Consider the following 24,757-nt stretch of genomic DNA (forward strand, 5'->3'; position numbering starts at 1 on the left):
TCAGGACTCCCTCTGGCCAAGGGGAGACAAAACAGCAGAAGCGAGAGGATGGCTAGAGAGCACTAAGGTTGGAGGGTGACTGCTAGTCACTGAACACCTACAATGTACCAGGCACTGTGCTGAGGGCTTTGATGCAACCTCACGCAATCTTATGGAGGGAGGACCTATTCCTGTTTCATATGTGAGAAATTCGAGGCTCAGAGAGGTTAAGTAACTTGCCCGAGGCTACCCAGCTGCAAAGTGGGAGGGCTGGGATTTGAACTCAGATCTCTATGAGTCTTAGCCACTACACACAGCTGCTCTCCAGAACCAGCTTCTGTGGCAGGCTGGCTGGGGTGGGCTTTCTCTGGCCTAGAAGAGAAGATGAGGAGTGTGGGATTCCATGTCCAGTGAACAGCAACTCGGCCAGGCAGGGATTGCTATAAGAACCCCTTCCCTCTTCTCCTGTAACCCTGTGTGGCCAGGCCTCCCGGGGGCCTTGTGGTCAAGCCCAGGGAGCAGGAAGAGGGGAAGGGGGGTCTACTGGGGTGGGAGCTCTGAATCTGTTCTCCTGCCCGAAGGGGGGATCAGAATCTCTGGGCACCTGCAGCAGCAACGCCCAGGCTTCAGCCCACGGCTGGCGGGGGAGAGCTAGGCCCCGGGGAGCCCATGCGAGGGCAGCTGGCAGCCTTCCCTTCTGGACCAAAGCAAGATGGGCTTCTCCTTGCTTCCAGCAGAGAATGGTCCCCCACCAACCCCAAGTTCCCTCACTCCCTAGGGAATGTTGCTTCTGTGGGGTGACGGAGCAGAATGTCCACCTACTGCTTGGCAGCCAGGTTCAGCAGGGCTCCACAGGGAGGGGCAGTGCGGAGAAAGCCAGGCCCTGGGGTCTTCAGCCCGCCCCTCACTCAAACAGGAGAGGGTACTTACTGCCACCTAAGCATCACCTCCCAGCATCACCTCACAGAATCCTCCCAGCAACCTGCTCGCAAGGAAGTCATTGCCCTTCTTTCCTTTTAAATCAATATACTTTCCATTTTAGCTTTAGATTTTCAGAAAAGCAGCAAGGATAGTACAGAGTTCCCTGTTATTAATATCTGCCCTTACCAAGGTACATTTGTCACAATGCATGAACCAATACGGACACATTAGTACTTACTAAAGGCCATATTTTTTCAGATTTCCCTAATGTAAGGGTATTGTCCCATTTGTTGGCTATGAGATCGCATCTGGGTCAGCACATTACATTTAGTTATCCTATCTCCTTCGACTGCTCCGGGCTGTTTATCCTCTCTGGTGGCCCTCAGACCTCCCTGCGTTTTGATGACCTAAACAGTTTGGAGGAACACTGGTGAAGTATTTTGCAGGCCGTCCTTCAGTTTGGGTATGTCTGATGTTTTCCTCATGGTTAGACTGAGGTTATGGGTTTAGGGAGGAAACACATAGACGTGAGCGCCCTCATCACATCGTGTCAAGAGTGCGTGCTATGGGACTTCCCTGGCGGTCCCGTGGTTAAGACTCTGCGCTTCCACTGCAGGGGGTGCGGGTTCGACCCCTGGTCAGGAAACTAAGATTCCGCATGCCACGCGGCGTGGCCAAAAAAAACAGAAGGAGTGCGTGCTACCAACATAACATCATTGGTGATGCTGACCTTGATCACCTGCAAGAGAGGCTGCTTGCCAGGCTCCTCCGCTGTAAAGTGACTCCCTCCCCCCGCCACCTGGCCCTGGCTTCCATGCTCTGCTCTTTGAAGGATGTCACTATGCACAGTCCCCCCCTGCAGGAGTGGGGAGTTAAAATCTACCTCCTTGAGGGCAGAGGACCTACGTCATTTATTTGAAATTCTTCTGCAGAGATTTGTTTCTTCTTCCCCATTTATTTATGTATTCAGTCATTCATTTATCAGTATGGACTCGTGGATATTTATTTTATACTCTGGGTTATAATCCAATACCTCATTATTTATTTTATTGCTCAAATTGTCCCAGCTTTAGCTCTTCCAGTTGGCTCCTGTCCTTCTAACACACTCCCATCGTTTTTGGCTTGGGGGGCTTGGGGGAGCACTTCCTTACTTTCTGACATTACAAGACATTACGCTCATCTTGGGCAGTCCCTGCCCCAGCTCTACAGTCAGCCACTCCTCTAAGGAGCTCCAAGGGGCATGGTATGTTATCTCTGTTTTCATGGCCAGAAAAGCTGGCCCAAAGTGATGGAAGCGCTCGTCTAGGGACAGCAACCACAGCTGGCGTTCAAGCACAGCCTCCACTCATGTGCCTTCCCTGGCCACTGAGTGCCTCTGAACCTGAACAGAACGCGGCAGCATTGCTTGAAGGTAGGGGAATGGCTACAATGACTTCTCTGGCCCTTTCTCAATACTGGGCTCTGGGGCCAGTCCTACTGTCCCCAATCCCTGACCCTTCTAGCAACACGGCACATGGCGACTCTGCAGACCAGGCGCTCCAGTGCCCCCTCCAATGCACCCACGAGGCCAGGACGCTCTTCCTTCCCCTTGTTTATGATTGCAGGAGGCCAGGTGGCAGTTCAGGTGTGTTGCCACTGCCTGTGCAAGCAAGATCCTCTGGTTATTCCTGCTGGCTTCACAGGATACCGCAATCCCTCAACATTTCAGGCAATGAACCGTTTAGGGACTATCTGAGGAAGGAATGTGAATCATGGGTGTCCCAAAACCTCCACTGCCACCTTCAGGAAGGACCAAGAAGGCACCGCATGGAAGCCTGCAGAATGGGTGTCCTGGATTGGATGACGTCCCAGAGGAAGAGAGGAGCGTTCCTGCGTCATCACCCAGGCTCCTGATAGCACAGGGGACAACACTGTGTGGAAAAGCACGGATTTTGATGACTCTATGCTGAAAGTGATTTGGACAAGTAATACTCTGTGAGGAAGTTATGGGAATACCTTAGTTCCCCACTTTGTCACATCTGTGTACATACAAGAGTAATATATGATCAAAATCTAAGCCTAAACAAGGCTAAAGAGCTCTTCCAATAAGTACAAATACACATGCTAAGTGATAAGAAAACATCATATCAGAATTTAATCACTAGCATTTTTTCTCTTTCTCGAGTCGATGAAATAATGGAGCATCTGACGATTGATGGGGTCTTAGATTTCATGAAATGTAGTAAATATGTGTTCACACACATCTGAACTCATCTGTGTGTGCACATGTATCCATGTCACACGGATAGATGCGGGCATATGTATATGCACGTGTGTAAACACATGTACTGTAAACATGCCTGCATGCACACGTGCGGATGTATGTCAGCAGCATACTGCTGCCCACAGCCTGGGGTCCCTGCTCTCCCCAGGCCCTCGGGCGCTGACCCACGCAGGAGCCAGAGCTGGGCCCTGCTGTGCCCTGGGCTGGGACACCGAGGCCTCACCAGGGAGCCATGCTGACTTATATGCCACGTTGGCAGGCCCTGCCTTTGAGGTCACCAGTGAGCTCTTGAATATGAGGCTGCTCTCTGGGTGGTGTGAGGAGGGTGCTGAATCTCCAGGTGCCTTTCTCAGCTGCCACAGGCTCACCTACTCCATCCCCTCCCCGCGAGTTCAGTTACGGGCTGGTGTGGGCTACAGGCCGGCACTTTCAGCGGCCTCTAACCAGCACACCTCTTCAGGTGCGGCTGTCCCTGGGGCTCCCAGAGCCTGCAGGCTGGCCCGTGCCGTCCTCCTGGGCCCGGCCACTCAGCCCACCTCACACCCGGGCTGTTCGTGCAGCCTGGTTCCAGAGGCTCAGGGCCAGGCCTCCCAGCCCAACAGAGTCCCTTTCATGAGTCCACAATACTCAGCATTTATCCCCCGCGACCTGTTTCCAAAATGCAGGAGCAGTTACAGCCCAGGTCAGCCTGCTTGTGTGTGAAGACAGGCAGTGAGCAGGCCTGGAGAGACCCGTGCTCCGCGCGTGATCTCGCCCTGCGCCGACCCTCCTCTGAGCCTGTGGAGGCCTGGGGACAGCAGGGGAGGCAGCGGTCAAGCGTTTGGCACAGGGCCTGGTACACGGCCTGCGCTCAACCAAGAGCAACGGCTATAGTTAGTTTAAAGCTTATACCTCCCACTTCGGCGGCTGAGGAGCGGCCCATGAGATCACCCTAGAAGCAGTCAGGAGTCTGACCTCCACACCTGCGAGGGAGAAGCCAGATACAACAGCCCTTGGTGAGCCGTCAGGCTCTCTTCAGCCCCGAAGGGTGTTGCTTGTTATCACGGCTCTCCTGCCAGGAATGCCTGCCGGGAATCCCAGCACCGGGCCTGTTCTCTTCCCGGGGGGCTCGCCTGCGTGGGGCAACAGGAGTGTATACCTTTTTTTTTTTCGTTTGGCCCGTGCCACGTGGCTTATGGGATCTTAGTGCCCCGACCAGGGATTGAATCTGGGCCCTTGGCAGTGAAAGCACTGAGTCCTAACCACCGGACTGCCAGGGGACTCAGGAGCTTACACCTTAGGGCGGGGGTCGCACGTGGTCACGAGGGATACTTTGACACTGACGATTCTCTCTCTTGGGGGCGTCCTGTGCCCTGGAAGGTGTTTGGCAGCATCCCTGAGCCCCTCCCATTAGATGCCAGAAGCACCCCAGCCCCTCCAGCTGTGACAACCAAGATATATCTCCAAACCTTCCCAAGTGTCCCCTGGGGAGCAAAATTGCCCCCGGTTAAGAAAAACTACTTTAAAGTAAATGAATTTTTGCTTTCCCTTTTTGGGGGGTGGCCTCTGAGTGTCATGAAGACAGTGGAAAGTTTCTAGGGGAGAGTCAAAAAAAGAGAAAGGACCAAAAGGAGAGGGGGGAGGGGATCTGCATCCTTCCAGTGAGCAGGGAGGCTGACCTGCTCACATATCCCCGAAAGGAAGAGGTCTGGCAAAGCAACACTCTGTCAGCAGGAAAGCAGTTTTCATGGTGTTCCAAACCAGCTGTTATGATGAATATCTAACACGTTTAGTGACAACAGAAAGCCACGCTCCCAGGCTGAGGCCACCAAGGTCCAGGTCTGACAGCCAAACCTCCTGGATCTAGAAGGGGAGCCAAGCTTTTCCTCGCAGGCCATCTAAGAGGTGCTCAACACCTTCGTAGTGTCAGCCGAGTGGGGCAGGTAAGGAGCAGGGTGGGCAAAGGGTCCACCACCCAGACAGGTGGGATGCCAAGAGGCGTCCAGCTGCAGGCTGGCTTGGTGAGGACCAATGAAAGGGCCTCTTTGCTCTTCTCACCTCCCTCTGCCCTGGCTCCAGGCCTGAGGAGGATCCCCATATCCTCACATCAAAGGGATTCTTCATCCCAGAGAAGATTCGGTGCGTCGCCCCAGGCAAGGAGGGGGCTCCTGCCGGCAGCAGCAGGCCTGGCCACAGCCAGGAGCCAAGAGCAGGAAACGTGCCCCAGGGTGAAACGTCAGGATCCTGACTCTGCTATGGAGACGCATCTCAGGAACAGGCTTCTTCTGCAAAGGGGCAGCGTTCTTCCCACCTCCTGGGCCGGGAGTCCGGCGACCCTCCTTCTCCCTCTTCAAGTTCTGCCACAGCAGTAGTGGAAGGAAGGTGCAAACTTTAGAATCAGACAGGTATGAGTTCGAATCCCAGCTCTGCCACTTGTTAGCTGTGTAGATTCTGAGCAAGCCACTTAGCTTCTCAGAGCCGCAGAACGTTGCCTGCATAAGGCAGCAGTGAGGATTCAAGGAGCCTGCCTGTGAAGTCCTCAGCTCTGTGCCTGATATGCGGTAGGTACTGGTATGACAGGATAGCTCAGAGTCCCCACATCCTGGGTCTTTCTGCTGCCCCATCAAAGCCTCAGCTGGCCTCTGGCATCCATCCTCTCCTGCCCTCATCCATCTGGGTACCACCATCAGGCAATGTTCTTCATGCATTCTCTCCACTCAAGAGCCCACGTTACTGCCTGATGGACCATCCTACCACAGCTATACTACCGAGAGTTCTCTGCAGGCCTCTGTCACCTCCCTTGCACACCAGGGCTGTGCAGCCTGGCTGCCACCACGCTTGGCCTGTATGCTCTTCACCTTGCCAGACCCCTCCCTGCCAAGATTAGCTCAGGACCAACCTCCTCCAGAAAGCTCTCCTCTCTCCCCAAGTCCATAGGGATACCGCCTCCTTCAGCACTGCCCTCAAAGGTCCCCTAGAACAGGAGTCTGTCTGTCATACTAGGTACACAACAGGCACTCACTAAATGCTGAAAATTGCCCCTTATGTTTCAAATGTTTCCCTTGGCCAAAGCAATCCTGAGAAAGAAAAAGGGAGCTGGAGGAATCAGACTGTACTACAAAGCTACAGTCATCAAAACAGTATGGTACTGGCGCAAAAACAGAAATATAGATCAATGGAACAGGATAGGAAACCCAGAAATAAACACACACACCTAAGGTCAATTAATCTGTGACAAAGGAGGCAAGAATATACAATGGAGAAAAGACAGTCTCTTCAATAAGTGGTGCTGGGAAAACTGGACAGATACATGTAAAAGAATGAAATTAGAACATTCTCTGGGTTTCCCTGGTGGTGCAGTAGTTTGTAGTCCACCTGCCAGTGCAGGGGACACAGGTTCGATCCCTGGTCCAGGAGGATCCCACATGCCGCAGAGCAGCTGAGCCCGTGCACCACAGCTGCTGGGCCTGCGCTCTGGAGCCCACAAGCCACAACTATTGAAGCCCATGCTCCTGGAGCCCATGCTCCGCAACAGGAGAGGCCACCACAATGAGAAGCCCGCGCACCATGACAAGGAGTGGCTCCCACTCACCACAAGTGGAGGTGGCCCGCGCTCAGCAATGAGGACCCAACACAGCCAAAAATAAATTAATTAGTTAAATTTAAAAAAAAAAGAACATTCTCTAACACCATACACAAAAATAAACTCAAAATGGATCAAAGACCTAAATGTAAGGCCAGACATTATAAAACTCTTAGAGGAAAACATAGGCAGAACACTCTTTGACATAAATTACAGCAATATCTTTTTTGATCCACCTCCTAGAGTAATGAAAATAAAAATAAACAAATGGGACCTAATTTAACTTAAAATCTTTTGCACAGCAAGGAAATCATAGACTAAACAAAAAGACAACCCACAGAATGGGAGAAAGTATTTGCAAACAAAGTGACCGACAAGGGATTAATCTTCAAAATACACTAACAGCTCATGCAGCTCTATGTCAGAAAAAAACAAACAACCCAATCAAAACTTGGGCAGAAGATCTAAATAGACATTCCTTGGGAATTCCCTGGTGGTTCAGTGGTTAGGACTCCGAACTTCCACTGCAGGGGCTACAGGTTCAATCCCTGGTCGGGGAACCAAGGTCTTGCAAGCCGTGCAGTGTGGCCAAAAAAATAAAAAATAAGTAAATAGACATTTCTCCAAAGAAGACATTCAGATGGCCAAAAAGCACATGAAAAGATGCTCAACATCACTAATTATCAGAGAAATGCAAATCAAAACTACAATGAGGTATCACCTCACATAGGTCAGAATGGCTATCATCAAAAAGTCTACAAACAATAAATGCTGGAGAGGGTGTGGAGAAAAGGGAACCCTCTTATACTGTTGGTGGGAATATAAAGTGGTACAACTACTATGGAGAACAGTATGGAGGTTCCTTAAAAAACTAAAAACAGAACTACCATATGACCCAGCAATCCCACTCCTGGGCATATGTCTGAAGAAAACCATAATTCAAAAAGATACATGCACCCCAATGTTCATTGCAGCACTATGTACAATAGCCAGGTCATGGAAGCCACCTAAATGCCCATCGACAGATGAATGGATACAGAAGATGTGGTACATATATACAATGAAATATTACTCAACCATAAAAAAGAATGAAAAATGCTATTTGCAGCAACATGGATGGACCCAGAGATTATCATACTAAGTGAAGTCTGACAGAGAAAGACAAATATCATATGATATCACTCATGTGGAATCTAGGTTTAAGAAATGATATATATGAACTTATTTATAAAATAGAAACAGACCCACAGATTTCAAAAACAAACTTATGGTTACCAAAGGGGAAACGTGGAGGGGAGGGATAAATTAGGAGCTTGGGATTAACACACACACACTACTATATATAAAATAGATAACCAACAAGGACCTACTGTATAGCATAGGGAACTCTACTCAATACTCTGTAATAACCTATATGGGAAAAGAGTCTGAAAAAGAATGAATATATGTATATGTATAACTGATTCACTTTGCTGTACACCTGGAACTAACGCAACATTGTAAATCAACTATACTCCAATAAAAAAATTTTTTTAATGGTTCCCTTGCCTTGAGATTTGAAGAAGCCTTAAGGAAAGAGACCCACTACAGATGGGTAAAGCAAGGAACAGCTTGGAAAGCCAAGTCCATCCAGGGCCCAGCAGCATGTGAGGGACTGCTGAGGAGGAGTCCTCGCCCACCATCTGGAGCTGCATGAATATTTATAGCACATGCCCAGGTTAATGCAAAAGTAAAGTGAGAGGCAAGATGCCCCTGAGAGCTACAGTGACTGGGGCCTGATGGCCTGATCAGATCATTCCGAGTTCCACTAAGGGCTTTGTCGCCTCCTCCCTGCGTTAGCACAATGAGACCATCCATCCTGGGAACCAGATCTCTCTCTGATCCCACCAGGCCAGCCCTGGCCCCGGAAACCGGGATCAGAAACGGTCACAGGCAGGCAGGTGCTGCGAGGGAAGAGCAAAGGGACACCCTTTTTACCGGTTTCATGAAATCCCTAAGGGAATTAGCGCTTCAAGCATTCCAGCCAAATACAAGTTCCCACACGATGGACAGGATGTGCTCCTGGTCCCCTGGGAGCGAGAGGTTGTGGGCAGCCCCTCTACTCACTGCCACAGGAGGAACTCTGGCTAGCTGTCCACTGCACCTGGGAAAGTCCGAACCCCAAACCCTCACTTTCCCCCTGGGGCAGCCGCAGGTTTGCAAGGCAGCAGCTCCTTAGGCGTGGTCCATCTCAGTGCTGTGAGCCTCTCTTCCCCCGAGGAACAAGCCCTCGAGAGAAGCTCTGTCTCAGCTGCACACTTCTGTTCCCACACCCGCAAGGGCGAGGCAGCAGTGAGCAAGGAACCAGCCTCAAACAGCCCTCCAGAACCTCTGAGAGAAGACATTTACTCTCCTCCTCGCCTACTTTCTGGTAGGTTGTGAGAAGGAAGGTAGCACCAAGACTATGGAAACAGGCCTCCAAAGCAGGCCCTCCTGGCACGGCCTTCAGTGCTGTGTGTCCCATAGGGGCCTTGCCAAGGGCACACAGTGGCGCAGAGCCCACAACATGTGGGTTTCTACCCTAAGCGGGGACCTCAGGGACTGGCACAGGGCCCTGGTCCCTCCAGGACACACACACATATCATCACTCACTTCCTGGGGTCACTCCCAGGGTCCCACTCCTGGCCTGTGTGGGGACCCACTCAGAACTGTAGAGTTGGTATAAATATTATTTTAAGCTGAAGACATTTGAGATTCAACAGATGCAGAAAGAAACCATCTCAGAAATTCCCACCTCTGACAAAGCAGCAACTTCTGGGGAAATGAGCTACTATAAATCCCCTCCCCAGGGGAATTTCATGGTCATTAAAAAAAAAAAGGCAGAAAGCCCACTTGCACCTGCATAAACATATATTATCACAAACTTTCTTATTTCCCAGTTGTTCTCCTAAAGCCCACTTATCTTTCCTAAAGAAACCTATTTGCCCTTCCCATAGAGCCTCTTCTCCCCTCTCGTCCATTCATTAAGTTAAGCATATAAGCCCCAAATTCTAAACCACCCTTTTGTGAGTTACTCATCACTGAGCACTTGCAGGGACAAGCACATTGCATACGTAAACAAACTTTCTTTTTCTCTTGCTAATCTGTCTTTTGTCAGTTTCAATTGCACGTCTCCAGGTACTAAACCTAAGAGCGTAGAGGAAGAGTTGTTTCTTCCCTGACATCTGGGTCACCAGCCATGGACAACACCACCTGGCTGAGGCTACAGACCTCTGCAGAGGCCGTGGGGAGAGGGTGGCTCTGAAGTCGACAGATTGTCACTCACATCTCAGCCCCGTACCCGACCAGTTGGGAGACCAAAAAGTTACAGCCAGCTCTCTGCGCCTCGGTTTCTGTGTAAGGACATCCGGGATACTCAGACCTCTCACAGGGTTATTGGGAGACTTGAGTAAACGAGGTCACGTTTATAAGAGCCTGGCTCCCGGCGGTTGCTCAAAAATGATTCTAATGACTTCAAGAATTATGTACTTTGCAATTGTTTTTTTAATGTATTTTTAATGAATAAATGAAGGCTTTCACTATGGTGTCTTATTTATTTATTTTTATTTTTAATTTATTTTTTTTTTGGCCGTGCTGTGCAGCATGCAGGATCTTAGTTCCTGGACCAGGGATCGAACCTGGGCCCCCTGCAGTGGAAGTGTGGAGTCCTAACCACTGGACCGCCAGGGAAGTCCCCAATTTGTGATTGTCTGTGGACATACAACAGTTGACGTGCTCTGAGGGAAGGGAGTACATACATTTTCCACTCTTTCGGAGCCCTCCACTGTGGAAGCTATTCTTCTCTCTGCATGCTTCATCGCTTGGTTTCTAGGAACAGACACTGCTCCACCTGACCGCATTCACAGCAGTAGATTCCACCTGGGGGCCCAAGCCAACGCTCCAATCACAGCAATTAGTCCAGGATGACCATGTGACCCAACCCAGGCTAATCCTCCCTAGGAGGGCAGAAAGGATCCCTTTGCCTTTGGGTCCTAAGAGCAGGAAGTGTGGGAATCTGGGGTTGCCAGTGGTCCTGTTTCCTGCCATGGAGAGAAAGCCTGGCTCCTGTTGGCTTATATCACCAAGCAGACAAGCAGGGAGGAAAGGAGAGAGCATCCGAATGGACCTGAGGCCCGAGTCCCTGGAGCTGTCCTGTCCCATAAATCCCTTCTTTGGCTTAAGCTAGTGTGAGCTGGGTCTCTGTCACTTATGACCATAAGAGCCCAGATCACACCCACCCCCATCTTGCCAAATGCCTGGCACAGGGGAGGTCCACTGAGGCAGCGTAGCACCTCGCTCTGAACAAATGAATGAATGACAGCCCAGACTGGGGCTCAGGCCGGCTGGGGAATGGGGCTCCAGCAAGTCTGTTCTACCCTTCCAGAACCTGCTGCCGTGCTCACACTTCAGTCCAACCAAGAGAAGCTGAGCAACGCAATCCTTAATGCAGGGGCCCAGACGGGAAGCTTTCTCTGAGAGATGCGAGAGAGAATGGAGCATGTGGCCCAAGAAAAGAGAGCTCTATGGTCTTCCTCAGACTACCCACTCTCAAGCACTCCAAACTCTAGGCCTTCTCTCCACACCCTACTCCCCAACCAGAATCCAGAAAGGGAGGGGCGTTGGCAGGTCAGCTCTTGGGGAGGTATGGGGGGGAAGGTCCCACCATGTAGTTGCTTAGTCCTCTCACACAGCCAGAATCCAGGGTGTGCCCTTGTGTCCCGAGGGAATCTGCCACTTCTCTAGCTCCAGGAGGGAGGATGCAGCCCGTAAGTCAGACGCACCACCAGACTCCCTGCCATCCGTGGAAAGGGCTCTCTACCTGCAACCCAGTCCAGGCCGCAAATTCAGGGAATAAAAATGTGTACTTCCGTGAAAGCCATGCACCGTCCACAGCACACCTATTGGCCTTATCTGAATCTGATGCTACAGAAGCTACTTTGCAACTGAGAGCAGTGTTAGGTAACTGATAGCAATGCAAAACTCTTGTCTACAGACATGTAAATTCTGTCTTCCCTTCCACCCCGTGAAAAAGCCAATTTTGGCTCTATTTGCACGTTTTCGTTTCAAAATTCCTGATCTATAAATGTCTCTGTTCTTTGGGTTCTCTTTTGAATGGCTTGTAACATCTGTCTGGTTCCCTCACTGATCAGTGAGTAGAGTAAAATCTTTAACACAACGTCTGCTTTTATTTCTGTGTGAAGAGTCATGATCTTACCTTTTTCTGAGAATTCTCTTTTAGCAAACTCTGGGGCTGTGAATAGAGCCCAGCTCACATTCCTGGGGTCTTCAGGATTCAGGACCGAGGGTCCCAGCACCGAGTGCTTCCTAAGGTCTCCCCTGCCCGCTTCCCGTTCTCCCTCCTGTTCTCCACCTGCTGGCTCCAGGGGCCAGCCTGGCTCTGCCATTAATGGGATTAGTACTCAGCTGTGTGGTCTTAGGTTGGGCTAGCAATTTATAGAGTCTGGGTGGGCGGTCAAGTGCTCCAGTGAGGTGGGTGTGTTCATAGGCAGAGTCACCCTCCCCTCCTCCCTCTCTTTCTCAAATGGCTGCACATGGTAGCTTTTGCTCTTTGAGTGGCAAACCACATGCTACTTCAGGGATAAAAGAATTAGTAACCGAACAAAGAGGTGGCAAGGGGTAGACTTTCTGGCCCCCCTCCCCTCCCTGGGGCTCCTGTAGTTGGAGCTGATTTCTACCCCTGCCCTTTTCTTAACGCTGGCACTGTAGACAGAAATCTGCTGTTTTCTCCTTTTCCCATGCTGGCTCCCTGCTTCTCCCATAGACACCATTCACTTCCACATTTACCGATCACCTATCAGGTGTTGTACTAGACACCTATGCTGTGTGCTGTTGGGTTTCAAAACAGCCTAAGTCAAAGTTCTCACCCTCAAGGACCCCACCTTCAGAGACTTTGACAAAGAACCACATATACACACACACAAAGACAATACAGCTATAAGAACGCAGAACACATTGCTTGAGTACTCTCTATGTGCCAGGTGTGTGCTAAATACTTTACACATATTCAATCCAAGAGCAGACGCTATTTTGAAAAACGGAGGCTCTCAGGGATTAAATAGTATAAGAGACACAGAATGGGGTGTCTCGTGAGCTCAGAACAATTTCTCCAGTGGCCATGCCTATGTCCAGTCCCTCTCCTCCTTTGAAAAACTCTCTCCTTCTCCAGCATATAGTGATTGGTCCAAAGTGTGGTCATGTGACCCAAACTTAGACCAATCAGAGCCCAGCCCCAGGAACTTTTGACTGGGAACTTGAGGGGAAACTTCTTTTGTCTCTGGCCAGGGAGCTATGGCAATAAGAGTCAGCTTCACTGAAAAGATGCTCAATGTCACTAATTATTAGAGAAATGTAAATCAAAACTACCATGAGGCACCACCTTACACTGGTCAGAATGGCCACGATTAAAAAGTCTACAGGGCCTTCCTGGTGGCACAGTGGTTAGGAATCTACCTGCCAATGCAGGGGACATGGGTTCAATCTCTGGCCCGGGAAGATCCCACATGCTGCAGAGCAGCTAGGCCTGTGCGCCACAACTACTGAGCCTGCGCTCTAAAGCCCGTGAGCCACAACTACTGAAGCCCGTGCACCTAGAGCCCATGCTCCGCAACAGGAGGAGCCAGCGAAATGAGAAGCCCGTGCACCACAACGAAGAGTAGCCCCCGCTCGCCGCAACTAGAGAAAGCCTGAGTGCAGCAACGAAGACCCAACGCAGCCAAAAATAAATAAAATAAATAAAAATTTTTTAAAAGTCTACAAAACTATAAATGCTGGAGAGGGTGTGGAGAAAAGGGAACCCTCCTACACTGTTTGTGGGAATGTAAGTTGGTGCAGCCACTGTGGAAAACTGTATGGAGGTTCCTCAGAAAACTAAAAATAGTGCTACCATATGATCTGGCAATCCCTCTCCTGAGCATATATCCAGACAAAACTCTAATTCAAAAAGATACAGGTACCCCTATGTTTACACCAGCACTATTCACAACAGCCAAGACATGGAAACAACCTAAATGTCCATGGATCAATGAATGGATAAAGAAGATGTGGTACATATATACAATGGAATACTACTCAGCCATAAAAAAGAATGAAATAATGCCATTTGCAGCAACATGGATACAACTAGAGATGATCATATTAAGTGAAGTAAGTCAGAAAGAGAAAGACAAATACCATATGATATCACCTCTATGTGGAATGTAAAATTTGGCACAAATGAACCTATCTATCAAACAGAAACAGAATCACGGACATAGAGAACAGACTGGTGGTTGCCAAGGGGGAGGGGGCTGGGGGAGGGATAGAGTGGGAGGTTGAGGTGAGCAGATGTAAGCTTTTATATATAGAATGGATAAACAACAAGGTCCTACTGTTTAGCACAGAGAACTATATTCAATATCCTATGATAAATCACAATGGAAAAGAATATTTAAAAAAAGAATGTACATATATGTATAACTGAATCACTTTGCTGTACAGCAGAAATTAACACAACATTGTAAATCAACTATACTTTAATACAAAAATTTAAAAAAAAAAAGAAGAGCTTCATGATGCTAATAGCCAGAATCTGTCTTGTAGAGATGTTGGTCAAAGAGAATTAGGATGTCACACAGAGAGAAGGGAACCTAAAAACAGAGTCCATGTAAGCCTCTACTACCGATTACACTTACAACCAGCTCCATCCTGTCCCTTCCACAACCTGGCCCATCTCTTTTAGCCCTGTTTTTCTTAACCTAGTTTGAATTCGTTTGCCATCACTTACAAGCTACACATTCCGAAGAATACAGGTCCCTTGCCTAAGGTCACACAGCTTACAAGGGTCTGGTTGCATGCCCTCCTAAGAGCCACCTTGCCTCCCGTGTGGCTGGATTATGGACCCCAGACAGCACAGGCAGCATCACACTATTTTATTTTCCTACAAATGTTGCCAGGGGGATTGGCATGACCATGGAGTTGACACTTCTGCTCATCAGCTGTTTAGTTCCCAGAAATGTGTTACCACGTCCCTCATGAACGCCATATTATTATCACCAACTACTTACTGGGAGCTTATGCCATGCGAGGTACCATGCTATGTGCTATGCGCCTCATTTAATCTCCCCAAACCCTTGCATAGTAAGTATTGGTAGTGCTGGGGGGTTTTTGTTTTATTTGGTTTTTTTGGTTTTTTGCTTTTGTTTTTAACGTGGACCATTTTTAAAGTCTTTATTGAGTTTGTTACAATATTGCTTCTGTTTTACGTTTTGGTTTTTTGGCCACGAGTCATGTGGGATCTTAGCTCCCCGACCAGGGATCGAACCCACACCACCTGCGCTGGAAAGTGAAGTCCCAACCACTGGACCACCAGGGAAGTCCCCAGGTAATGCTGTTTTAAAAGTGGGGAGGGACTTCCCTGGTGGTCCAGTGGTAAAGAATCCACCTTCCAATGCAGGGGACGCAGGTTCGACCCCTGGTCGGGGAACTAAGATCCCACATGCCGCGGGGCAACTAAGCCCATGCGCATCAACTAGAGAGCCCGCGTGCCGCAACTACAGAGCCCATGCGCTCTAGAGCCCACGTGCCACAACTAGACAGAAGTCCGCGCGCCACAATGAAAGAACCCACATGCCGCAAGTAAGACCTGAAGCACCCAAAAAAGGGACACTCGAGAGGGTTGGTGTTTTGGGGTTTTGACTTGCCCCCAAGGTCAAAAGACAGGAAGGGGCAGAGCCAGACTGGTTGATTTCAAAGCCCACGCTCTTGGCCAATCCACTAATGTTCCTCCCCACGCAGTACTGTGATCATTGTGATTGGCTGCACGTCCGTCTGTCACAGCCTCCAAGAACCTTGCATGTTAGACTGAGTGTAAGTTGATCCTATCGCAGCCCTGGCCCGCCTGCAGTCACCTTTTGGTCTGCGCGAGAATGCAGCCAGCCAACTTTCTTACAGGCCTCAGGTCAGAGGACCCTAACCTTCAGGCCAGTGGAGGCCCATGCAGGGGCTGGAAACTTTGGCTTTCTAAAGAGGCCCCACCTGGTACAAATGAACTTATTTACAAAACAGAAATTGAGTCACGTGTAGAAAACAAACTTATGGTTACCAGGGGGGAAGGGGGAGAGAGGGATAAATTGGGAGAATGGGATTGACACATACACCCTACTATATACAAAATAGATAACTAATAAGGACCAGTAGGTCCTTATTAGCACAGGGAACTCTACTCAATACTCTGTGATGGCCTATGTGGGAAAAGGATCTAAAAAAGACTGGATAGTTGTACACGTATAACTGATTCACTTTGCTGTACACCTGAAACCAACACAGCACTGTAAATCACCTATACTACAATAAAAAATTTTTTAAATAAAATAAAAACTAAAGAGGTCCCACCATGTATATATATCTTCCTTCTCAGCTCTTATGTTCCGGATGAATGTTTATGATGAGCCGTCGAGCTGGGTCTCCTGCAGACTCCAAGCTGAAGGCCCCGCCCTGTCGTCTCCTGCTGATGGGGTGCTTGCCTCCTCCTGCCTGAACTCCACAGCACCCTAGTATTCTGAGCTGGGGCCTGACCCCCACGTCACCCCTCCACCTGGCTTCATAAAGGAGGGCCTAAGGTCCTGCCCCGTCTCTCCAGCATCCGGCCGAGGCCTGAGCAGTTTCCACCATAGGTCCCACTGTGCCTAGACCGGTCGCCATCCTCCCAGAGCCACAGCCGCAGGCGCCTCTGACAAAGGCCTCTTGCCGGAAGAGAAACAGTGCAAGCCCACCCCTGACGCTTTCACCCTCCTTTCCCCTGGCCTCCCTCGTCTCTGCCCCTTTAGGTCAGAGGTGCCCAACTGTAGCCCACAGGCCAAATGTGGTGTGTAAATAGGTTTTATTCCGCATTCACAGTGGGTTTCTTTATTTTAGCATTTTAAAAAATTGGGTGTTCCACTTGGATATCTCAATTTAAATTTTCCATATAAAAAGTTTTTTTAAAAAAACAAAACTGTCTGCATTTCTAACTTTTCTTTAAAAAACTGGCCTTTCTGTGACAAGAGCCCTGCATCTCAGCATGAGAGCCTCCAGTGGCAGCTGAGCAGTGACCACCTGCTTTGGACAGTGCATGGCCTCTCTGCTTCACAGTCTCAAAATCTGCCCATGACCCTCATTTTCCCTGCCCGTCTGATCTCTGCGAACACCCAAGGCCCACCCTGGCGGCCTGGGATACCCCCTAGCAGACGGACAGCTCACTAGCCAGTCTCCCCAGCCTGGGATTGGGCATTTTCTCCAGATGATGAATCTCAGGGAAGTCCCTTCGACTCTAAGGCAAGTGAGGCCCCCGGCCGTGCCTGACCCAGGCTCTGAATGTGTCCAAGCCCAGAAGCCACTGGCCATGGGCTCTGGTTTGCCTGTAGGCACCTCAGCACAGGCATGCACAGCTGAGACCAGGCTGAGGCCTGGGATGGACGTCATGCCTGCTCAGGCCCATCTCACCACGGAAATCGCTGTCCAGCTGGACTAGGGAGCAGGCAGTGACTTCCCCGAGTCGACCCAGAAAACACCAGGCCCAGGAGAAACTGTCCATCAGACCAGCGCCGGGGGCCCCCACCCCAGCCCCTGCCCCCAGCCCCGGGACTCGGGGACACTCACGATGTTCATGAGGGTGAGGACGTAGTTCTGCACGTGCTCCTTCCCGTGGAAGCGCACCACCGAGTCGTCCACCGCCAGCAGCACCTCCATGCTGTAACTGCCCGGCTTGGCATGTCGCCGCTTCCGCTCTGCTTCTCCCAGCCGGTCCCCCACCAGGCCCAGCAGGTTGGGAAGGTCACCCAGGCCAAAAGCTGGAACCGGGACGGGAAGAAACCGAGGTCAAACCCACATAAGGGACTGTCACCATGACGCCGCCCCCGTCAAGCGTGCCCCTTTCCCTGCCTCTGAAAGCCAAGGCAGCATGAGGGTCTGTGCCATACCAGGTGACTGGTGGGCATGAGCCCTTTCCCTGGCACGAGGACACGGCGAGTCTCTGAGGCAATGAAGAGCAGAGAGGCGAGAACTGGCCCGGGTCCCAGTCCCTACTCGGTCCCATCTCCCCGTGCATCCTAGCCCAAGCGCCGCTGCTGCTCCAGGCTTCCCTCCCCCGCTGTGACATGGGGAGGGATAATCCTTGATCTCTTGCCCCACAAGCTTGCTGTAAAAATCAAAGGTGGCGCTGGGTGTAAACATCTTAATAAAGGAAAAAAATTGTGATGTTACCGTGGCCTATGCGGGGCATTTTAGGGACCCCTGGAGTATGCCCTGTGCCCCTCAAATCCCTCCCAATCACCGCCAGCAACTCCAAATTTCACCATCACAGCTTTGGCCTTTTGGATGAAAGCAAAATATTTACTTCTTTAACCAGAATTTATTAACTTGTATGATATGATTTAAACTTGTATGATTAACTTGTATGACAAGGGCTATAATAGGACTGACTAGGGCAGGCTTCCACACCGAGACCCACACCAGGACTGGGGAGCTGGGGAAGGCTTCTGGAGAAGGGCGTATCGGAACTGGCTGGCGGAGAGCAGGAGACAACCCGCTGGAGTGCGGGGAACACAGGGCCCCGAGCAGGGGGAGCTGCGCCTGCAGCATCTATTGTGAGTATAAGGAGACCCCGCCCACTGACCCTCAGGAATGAATCAACGGACACCCGAGTTCTGCCTCTAAGCCTCCATGCACATGGGTACTTCAGGGACTGAAATCAGATCACAGGGCAACAGGGAACCACAGGGCTCCATGTCACTGTTTCTGTTTTCCCTTTGGTTAGTAGTGCTATCGTGCAAAGGAAGGAAAGCACTAGATTTAAGAGTTGGGAAAATGGGGACTTCCCTGGTGGTCCAGTGGGTAAGACTCTGCGCTCCCAGTACAGGGGGCCCGGGTTCAATCCCTGGTTGGGGAACTAGATCCTACATGCATGCCACAACTAAGAGTCTGCATGCCACAACTAAGAGTCCGCATGCCGGGATTCCCTGGTGGCGCAGTGGTTAAGAATCCGCCTGCCAATGCAGGGGGCATGGGTTTGAGCCCTGGCCCGGGAAGATCCCACATGCCACAGAGAAACTAAGCCCGTGTGTCACAACTACTGAAGCCCACATGCCTAGAGCCCGTACTCCGCAACAAGAGAAGCCACCGCAATGAGAAGCCCGCGCACTGCAACGAAGAGTAGCCCCTGCTCGCTGCAACTAGAGAAAGCCCGCGTGCAGCAACAAAGACCCAAACGCAGCCAAAAATAAATAAATAAATAAATTTATGGGAAAAAAAAAAGAGTTGGGAAAATGTATGGCCACTGGCCTAGTGGAGAAACCAGAAATGGGCAGCCGGCCCTCTGAACAATGCAATGCACAGCCTGGTGAGCAGGGCTCAGGCTGGTGTCCACCCTCCCTGCCCCTGAAGCCAACGCCTCTCTCTCTGCAGGTGACACTGCACCAGAGCTCCTGGTGGCCCTGCTGTCTGAGTCCAACAGTGAGTGCAGCAGCCCAGAGACAAATTCCTGGGAGGGGAGAAGACCTCCAGGAGGGGAGAAGGAGGGGCAAGGGCTCTATCCACGGAGTGAGTACAATCATAACAGCCACTTCCAACACATGAGCAGATGCCCGGAGGTTGCAGCAGTGCAAGTGAAACAGGGAACTTGACCCCTCACAGCTCTCCCTGCCAGGCCTGTCAAAGGGAGGCTCAGAGAGGTTGCCTGACTCATCTCAGGTCGTACAGCAAGTTCACGGCAAAAGGCCAGAATGTAAACCCAGACCTGCCACTCCCCATTATCACACCCTAACCAGCACCCAGGTTTCTCTCTCAACAAAAACAGTAACGGGCATTGGGGAGGGCCTGCTGACATCAGCTATAGACCTTGGAGATGTTCCAGTCACACCCTCTTTCATAGGCCAGATATAGGGAATCCTCAAAGCGAGGAGAGGTGAGGGCAGCAGGTCACTGGGAACGTTCACTGAGCCCACCCAAGAAGCCCCATGAGAATGGAAAGTGCTGCAGCTGCTTTGAAAACCAGTTTGGCAGCTCCCCCGAAAGTTAAACACAGTGTAGCCATGGGACCTAGCAATCCACTCTTAGGTATATATGCAAAAGAACTGAAAACATATGTTCACACAAAACCTTGTACAAGAATGTTCATAGCAGCATTATCATAATAGCGAAAAAATGGAAACAACCCAAATGTCCACCAACAGAAGAACAGATAAACAAAATGTGGTCTCTCCACAGGATGGACTATTACCCTGCCATAAAAAGGAGTAAAGTACTGATACATGCTCCAGCACGGATGAACCCTACGTGCTAAGTGAAAGAAGGCCAGTCACAAAGGCCACAGACTGTATGATTCCACATACAGGGGATGTCCAGAAGAGACAAATCTCTAGAGAGAGAAGATCGATTGGTGGTTGCCAGGGGGTTGAGGAGAGGAGAACGGGAGTGACAGCTAATTCATGGGTATCAAGTTTTTTATGGGAGTGATGGAAGTGTTCTAGAATTAGATAATGGTGATGGTCCCACAAAACTGTGAAGAGATATACACAGACTGCCAACAAACACATGGAAGAATGCTCAACATCATTAATCATTAGAGAAATGCAAATCAAAACTACAATGACATATCATCTCACACCAGTCAGAATGGCCATCATCAAAAAAATCTAGAAACAATAAATGTTGGAGAGGGTGTGGAGAAAAGGGAACACTCTTGCACTGCTGTTGGGAATGTGAATTGGTTCAGCCACTATGGAGAACAGTATGGAGGTTCCTTAAAAAACTACAAATAGAACTACCATATGACCCAGCAATCCCACTACTGGGCATATACCCTGAGAAAACCAAAATTCAAAAAGAGTCATGTACCAAAATGTTCATTGCAGCTCTATTTACAATAGCCCGGAGATGGAAACAACCTAAGTGCCCATCATCGGATGAATGGATAAAGAAGATGTGGCACATATATACAATGGAATATTACTCAGCCATAAAAAGAAACGAAATTGAGCTATTTGTAATGAGGTGGATAGACCTAGAGTCTGTCATACAGAGTGAAGTAAGTCAGAAAGAAAAAGACAAATACCGTATGCTAACACATATATATGGAATCTAAGAAAAAAAAATGTCATGAAGAACCTAGGGGTAAGACAGGAATAAAGACGCAGACCTACTGGAGAACGGACTTGAGGATATGGGGAGGAGGAAGGGTGAGCTGTGACAGGGCGAGAGAGAGTCATGGACATATACACACTAACAAACTTAGTAAGGTAGATAGCTAGTGGGAAGCAGCCGCATGGCACAGGGATATTGGCTCGGTGCTTTGTGACAGCCTGTAGGGGTTGGATAGGGAGGGTGGGAGGGAGGGAGATGCAAGAGGGAAGACATATGGGAACATATGTATATGTATAACTGATTCACTTTGTTATAAAGCAGAAACTAACACACCATTGTAAAGCAGTTATACCCCAATAAAGATGTTAAAAAAAACAAAACAAAACAACAACAAAAACCCAAACTGAATTGTATATGTTAAAATGGATTTTCTCTCGATTAAAAAAAGCAGCAGCAGCCTTAAGCCCCAGCCTGGCCAGGGGACGAGCTGCCCTGGCGTCTGGCAGCCCCGGCCCCCAGCCGAGGAGCCAGAACTCTGGCAACAGGCACGTATGTCCTGTTGGCATCCAGGTCCCAGGGACCTGGACAGTGGGAAGGCGGCTACAAAGCAGGACTGAGGAAAGGACAGCATTAGGAGCATAGGAACGTCCAGGGCACAGCCTCCAAGGTCAAACCTCTCATCTTAACTGAGATGTTAAATGGAGACAGCCGCACCCAGAAACACTTCACAAACTGGGCTCAGATGCAAAGCTGGCCTTAAATTATCAGTGAGTGAGTCACAGGTTTTCAAGGAAGTCCCCTATCACCCTTGTCTTTCTAAGGAAGGACCCACATGGGCCAAGGGCACGACACCACCCACAGGCCCACACGAGGTTCAGCCGGGCAGCCTGATGAAAGGGAGTCAAAGCAGCATTCGGGGCCTGAACCCCACCCTGAGCTCAGCGGTCTCGGCCTCCCAGCCAGTGACCGAGGTGGTGGACTGTGTGGTCGGTTCCAGGCTCACAGCCCTGGAGTAGGACTTCCCCAAGGTCTCTCCCCATAAGGGAGGATTTACGGTCTTTTGATTCAGAACTGGCCTCAGATAAAATTGGAGCCCGAGGGAGACTTGTCATTCCTCCCAGCCATGGTGGTGGGAACGGTCACCACCTGCTCCTGAGACCCTCCCCAGCCCCCCGGAGGCTCCGCCCAGTCCCTCAGCTCCCCCCCACCCCGCCGCCGCCGGGCCTCCACCATCGCAACGTAAGTGCAGCATCACTGTGAGCAACAGGGGGACAGCAGCTGGGGCTTCAGCGGAGGCATTATATGTGGGGACAACTGGTTTCCAGGCATTCCTTCACACTGGGCCCAACCCTGCCAGGGCCCAGGCAGGAGGGTGTGGTCACTCATGGCCAGATTCCACCCAGGGTCTCATGTCTTAGTGGCCAAAGGGGCTTCGAGACAAAGCTCAGTCCGACTATGAAGTCGGCACGGCCCCAGGACCAGCACAGGTTGCATCCACTCCTTCATTCACTTAACCACGCGTCCTGAGTAGGCGTGCAGGCCGGGGTGCAGGCTCTAGTGCTGGTCACTGGGGTGCAGAGACGCCCCTCGCAGGGCTCTCACCCTAACATGGCAGCAGTTACCTCAATAACAAGACCGTGATAAGAGCAACCATTCAACAAACACCTACTAGGTGCTAAGCTCCATGCGGGGATTTCTGTACACACTATAATACACACAGCCTTAGAGGTAACAACGATCGCCCCCACTTTACAGATTAGAAAAAGAGGCTCAGAGATGTTAAGTAACTTGTTGGGGTCACACAGTAGACAGTGGTGGAGGTAGGATTTTTAAATGGTCTGTTGGACACAGAGCTGACCCTGGTGGTCTGACCCCAGGCAGTCTCCCTACAAGTGCCCTAAGAACCTCCTTCCCGTGGTTCCCAGGGGCTGAGATGATTTTCGGGGGGGGAAGAGCTAACTGCAGCCATTCCACCTTCTGCCTTGGCAGAGAAACAGCCTTGCAACGCAGCACTGAGCCCCTCAGAGACACTGGAGTCCCAAGGACTACAGTTCAGGGGACTCAAGTACCCTTCTTGGCCCCAACTCCAGCCTGTTATGGTAGCCCCTAAAACCCAGTGGCATTTCTCTGCTAGTGCAGTAGGTCTACATGGCCCAGTCCCATTACACAGCTGAGAAGACTGAGGCCAGGAGTTGAGAAGTTCAGGCCAGAAGTTACCTAAAAACACCCCTGAGGTGTGGACGGAGGTAGAGCTGGGGGCCCCGCCCACAGCCTACCTTCATTGTGAAGGTCCCCGAGAGGCTCTGTCCACGCCTGCTGGATGACTTCCCGGCGGTACACCACGTGCATCCTCCCGCTGGCCTCCGTCTCCTGCTGCCCCCGCTCCAGGGGCTCAATGAAGTAGTCAGTGCTGTCTGTGCGGATGAGGCCCGCCTGAACCAGGGGCACAGCAAGCAGAAGGAAAGAGGGGGAGAGAGAAGAGATGTGAACACACGACAGAACGGGTGAGCGTGTGCGACTGCAAACGAGTGCGACTAAACGAGTACAGACTCTTCCTCTAGGGGCTTGGGGGGCCCTGGGATGCCAGCAGGGACATGGGAGGGGGTGTCAGGGGGCCAAGCAAGGGCTCCCATGCCCACTGCAAGCAGAGCAGATCCACTTCCACTGTGTTGTACACTCACGGGGTTCCACGTAACATTTCATTTAAACAAAGGGTTCCAGTGCTTAAAATGGCAGGTCACTGTCACAGGGACTAGGCACACACACCAAAGCACCCCAAAGTGCTATCACTATCCTGCAGATTTGCCTGTATCTACAGACAGACAAGAAGGGAAAGTCCTATCAGTAAAGGTTAATTATCCCTACCTAAGGTGGGCACTGGACCCCAACTCCAGGACAAAGCGCTGTTATTTCAGATTTGAAGCATGTGCGCATACACACCAGGGAGGGCAGCTCGTGTCTGCTGACGATAAATGAGCCAGGACAGTGCCCCAGGAGTGTGCGCTCTGTTTTTACTCTAATTTTTCGCCTGCATCAAAACAGACCCTTAAAAAAAAAAAAACCAAGTGTTGGCCTTGGAAATGAAAACATAAAAATATAACCTTGGCCAAGCCCAGCCAACATGTTATTAGGTCCCAATGAAGGCAATATTCACAGGGGCCAATGAAACATATAACTGGATGTGTGTGAATAGACGTGGTACAGGTCCCCTACCTACCACCCACACATCAGCTCTATAAAGCAGTAAGAGACACCCATCATGGTGCCTGGAAAACAGGAGGCAATCCTTTAAAAATATATACTTGTTGAATTCCTTCACTCATTCGACAAATACCTACGGAGTGCCTACGACATACCAGCCCTGCGCCAGACACTGGGAACGCAGCTGTGAACACAAAGCAGGGAAGGAAGGAGCCATTTTTATAAACCTTCCCCTTTGCATAGGAGCTGCCTCTTTGTAAAGCAGCCGCTACTGTGCGCAACAAAATTCCACCAACTGTCCCACCTCAGCCTGTTCTGAGCTGGCTTCTTAGGGAACCCCCTTCAAGGCTTCCTGAGCACACAACAGCGAACTCCCAGCAGCAGCCCATCTTCTTCCTGTCCCTTCCTGCTATGTCTCTCCATCAAACTGCAAACACCATGTTGGATCAAATCCAGGATGGCCTTCTGCTCCAATCAGGAGGCCAAAAAACGTTCTAGGGAAAATAGCCAGCCTTACCCGAATAAGTTTGGGGCTTCCCAAGGTAACCATTTGATCAGGTGACACTCAATTGTCTGCAAAAGTTCTGGTCTGCTTACTAAAATGACAACGTCAAACTCTATATTAAGCACACGTCCTTTCATTTAAAGCACTTTCCCTTTTTTTTACTTTTGCACCTGCCATGTGCCCAGGGCAGGGA

General features: G+C 50.4%; 1 protein-coding gene across 5 annotated transcripts in view; it reads right to left on the reverse strand.

Annotated features, from left to right (window-relative positions):
• ADAMTS14 (ADAM metallopeptidase with thrombospondin type 1 motif 14) overlaps positions 1-24,757 on the reverse strand; it is a 174,115-nt gene that overhangs the window by 50,685 nt on the left and 98,673 nt on the right. For all 5 annotated transcript variants that reach the window (XM_033841851.2, XM_033841852.2, XM_033841853.2 and 2 more), the window contains 2 exons: positions 23,135-23,291; positions 17,379-17,569 (listed from right to left, as the gene is read on the reverse strand). In XM_033841851.2, coding sequence (XP_033697742.2) covers positions 17,379-17,569; positions 23,135-23,291 — 348 coding nt within the window. The remainder of the gene's footprint in view (positions 1-17,378; positions 17,570-23,134; positions 23,292-24,757) is intronic.

Source organism: Tursiops truncatus, chromosome 16, assembly GCF_011762595.2.
Source record: "Tursiops truncatus isolate mTurTru1 chromosome 16, mTurTru1.mat.Y, whole genome shotgun sequence".
Classification (NCBI taxonomy): domain Eukaryota; kingdom Metazoa; phylum Chordata; class Mammalia; order Artiodactyla; family Delphinidae; genus Tursiops; species Tursiops truncatus.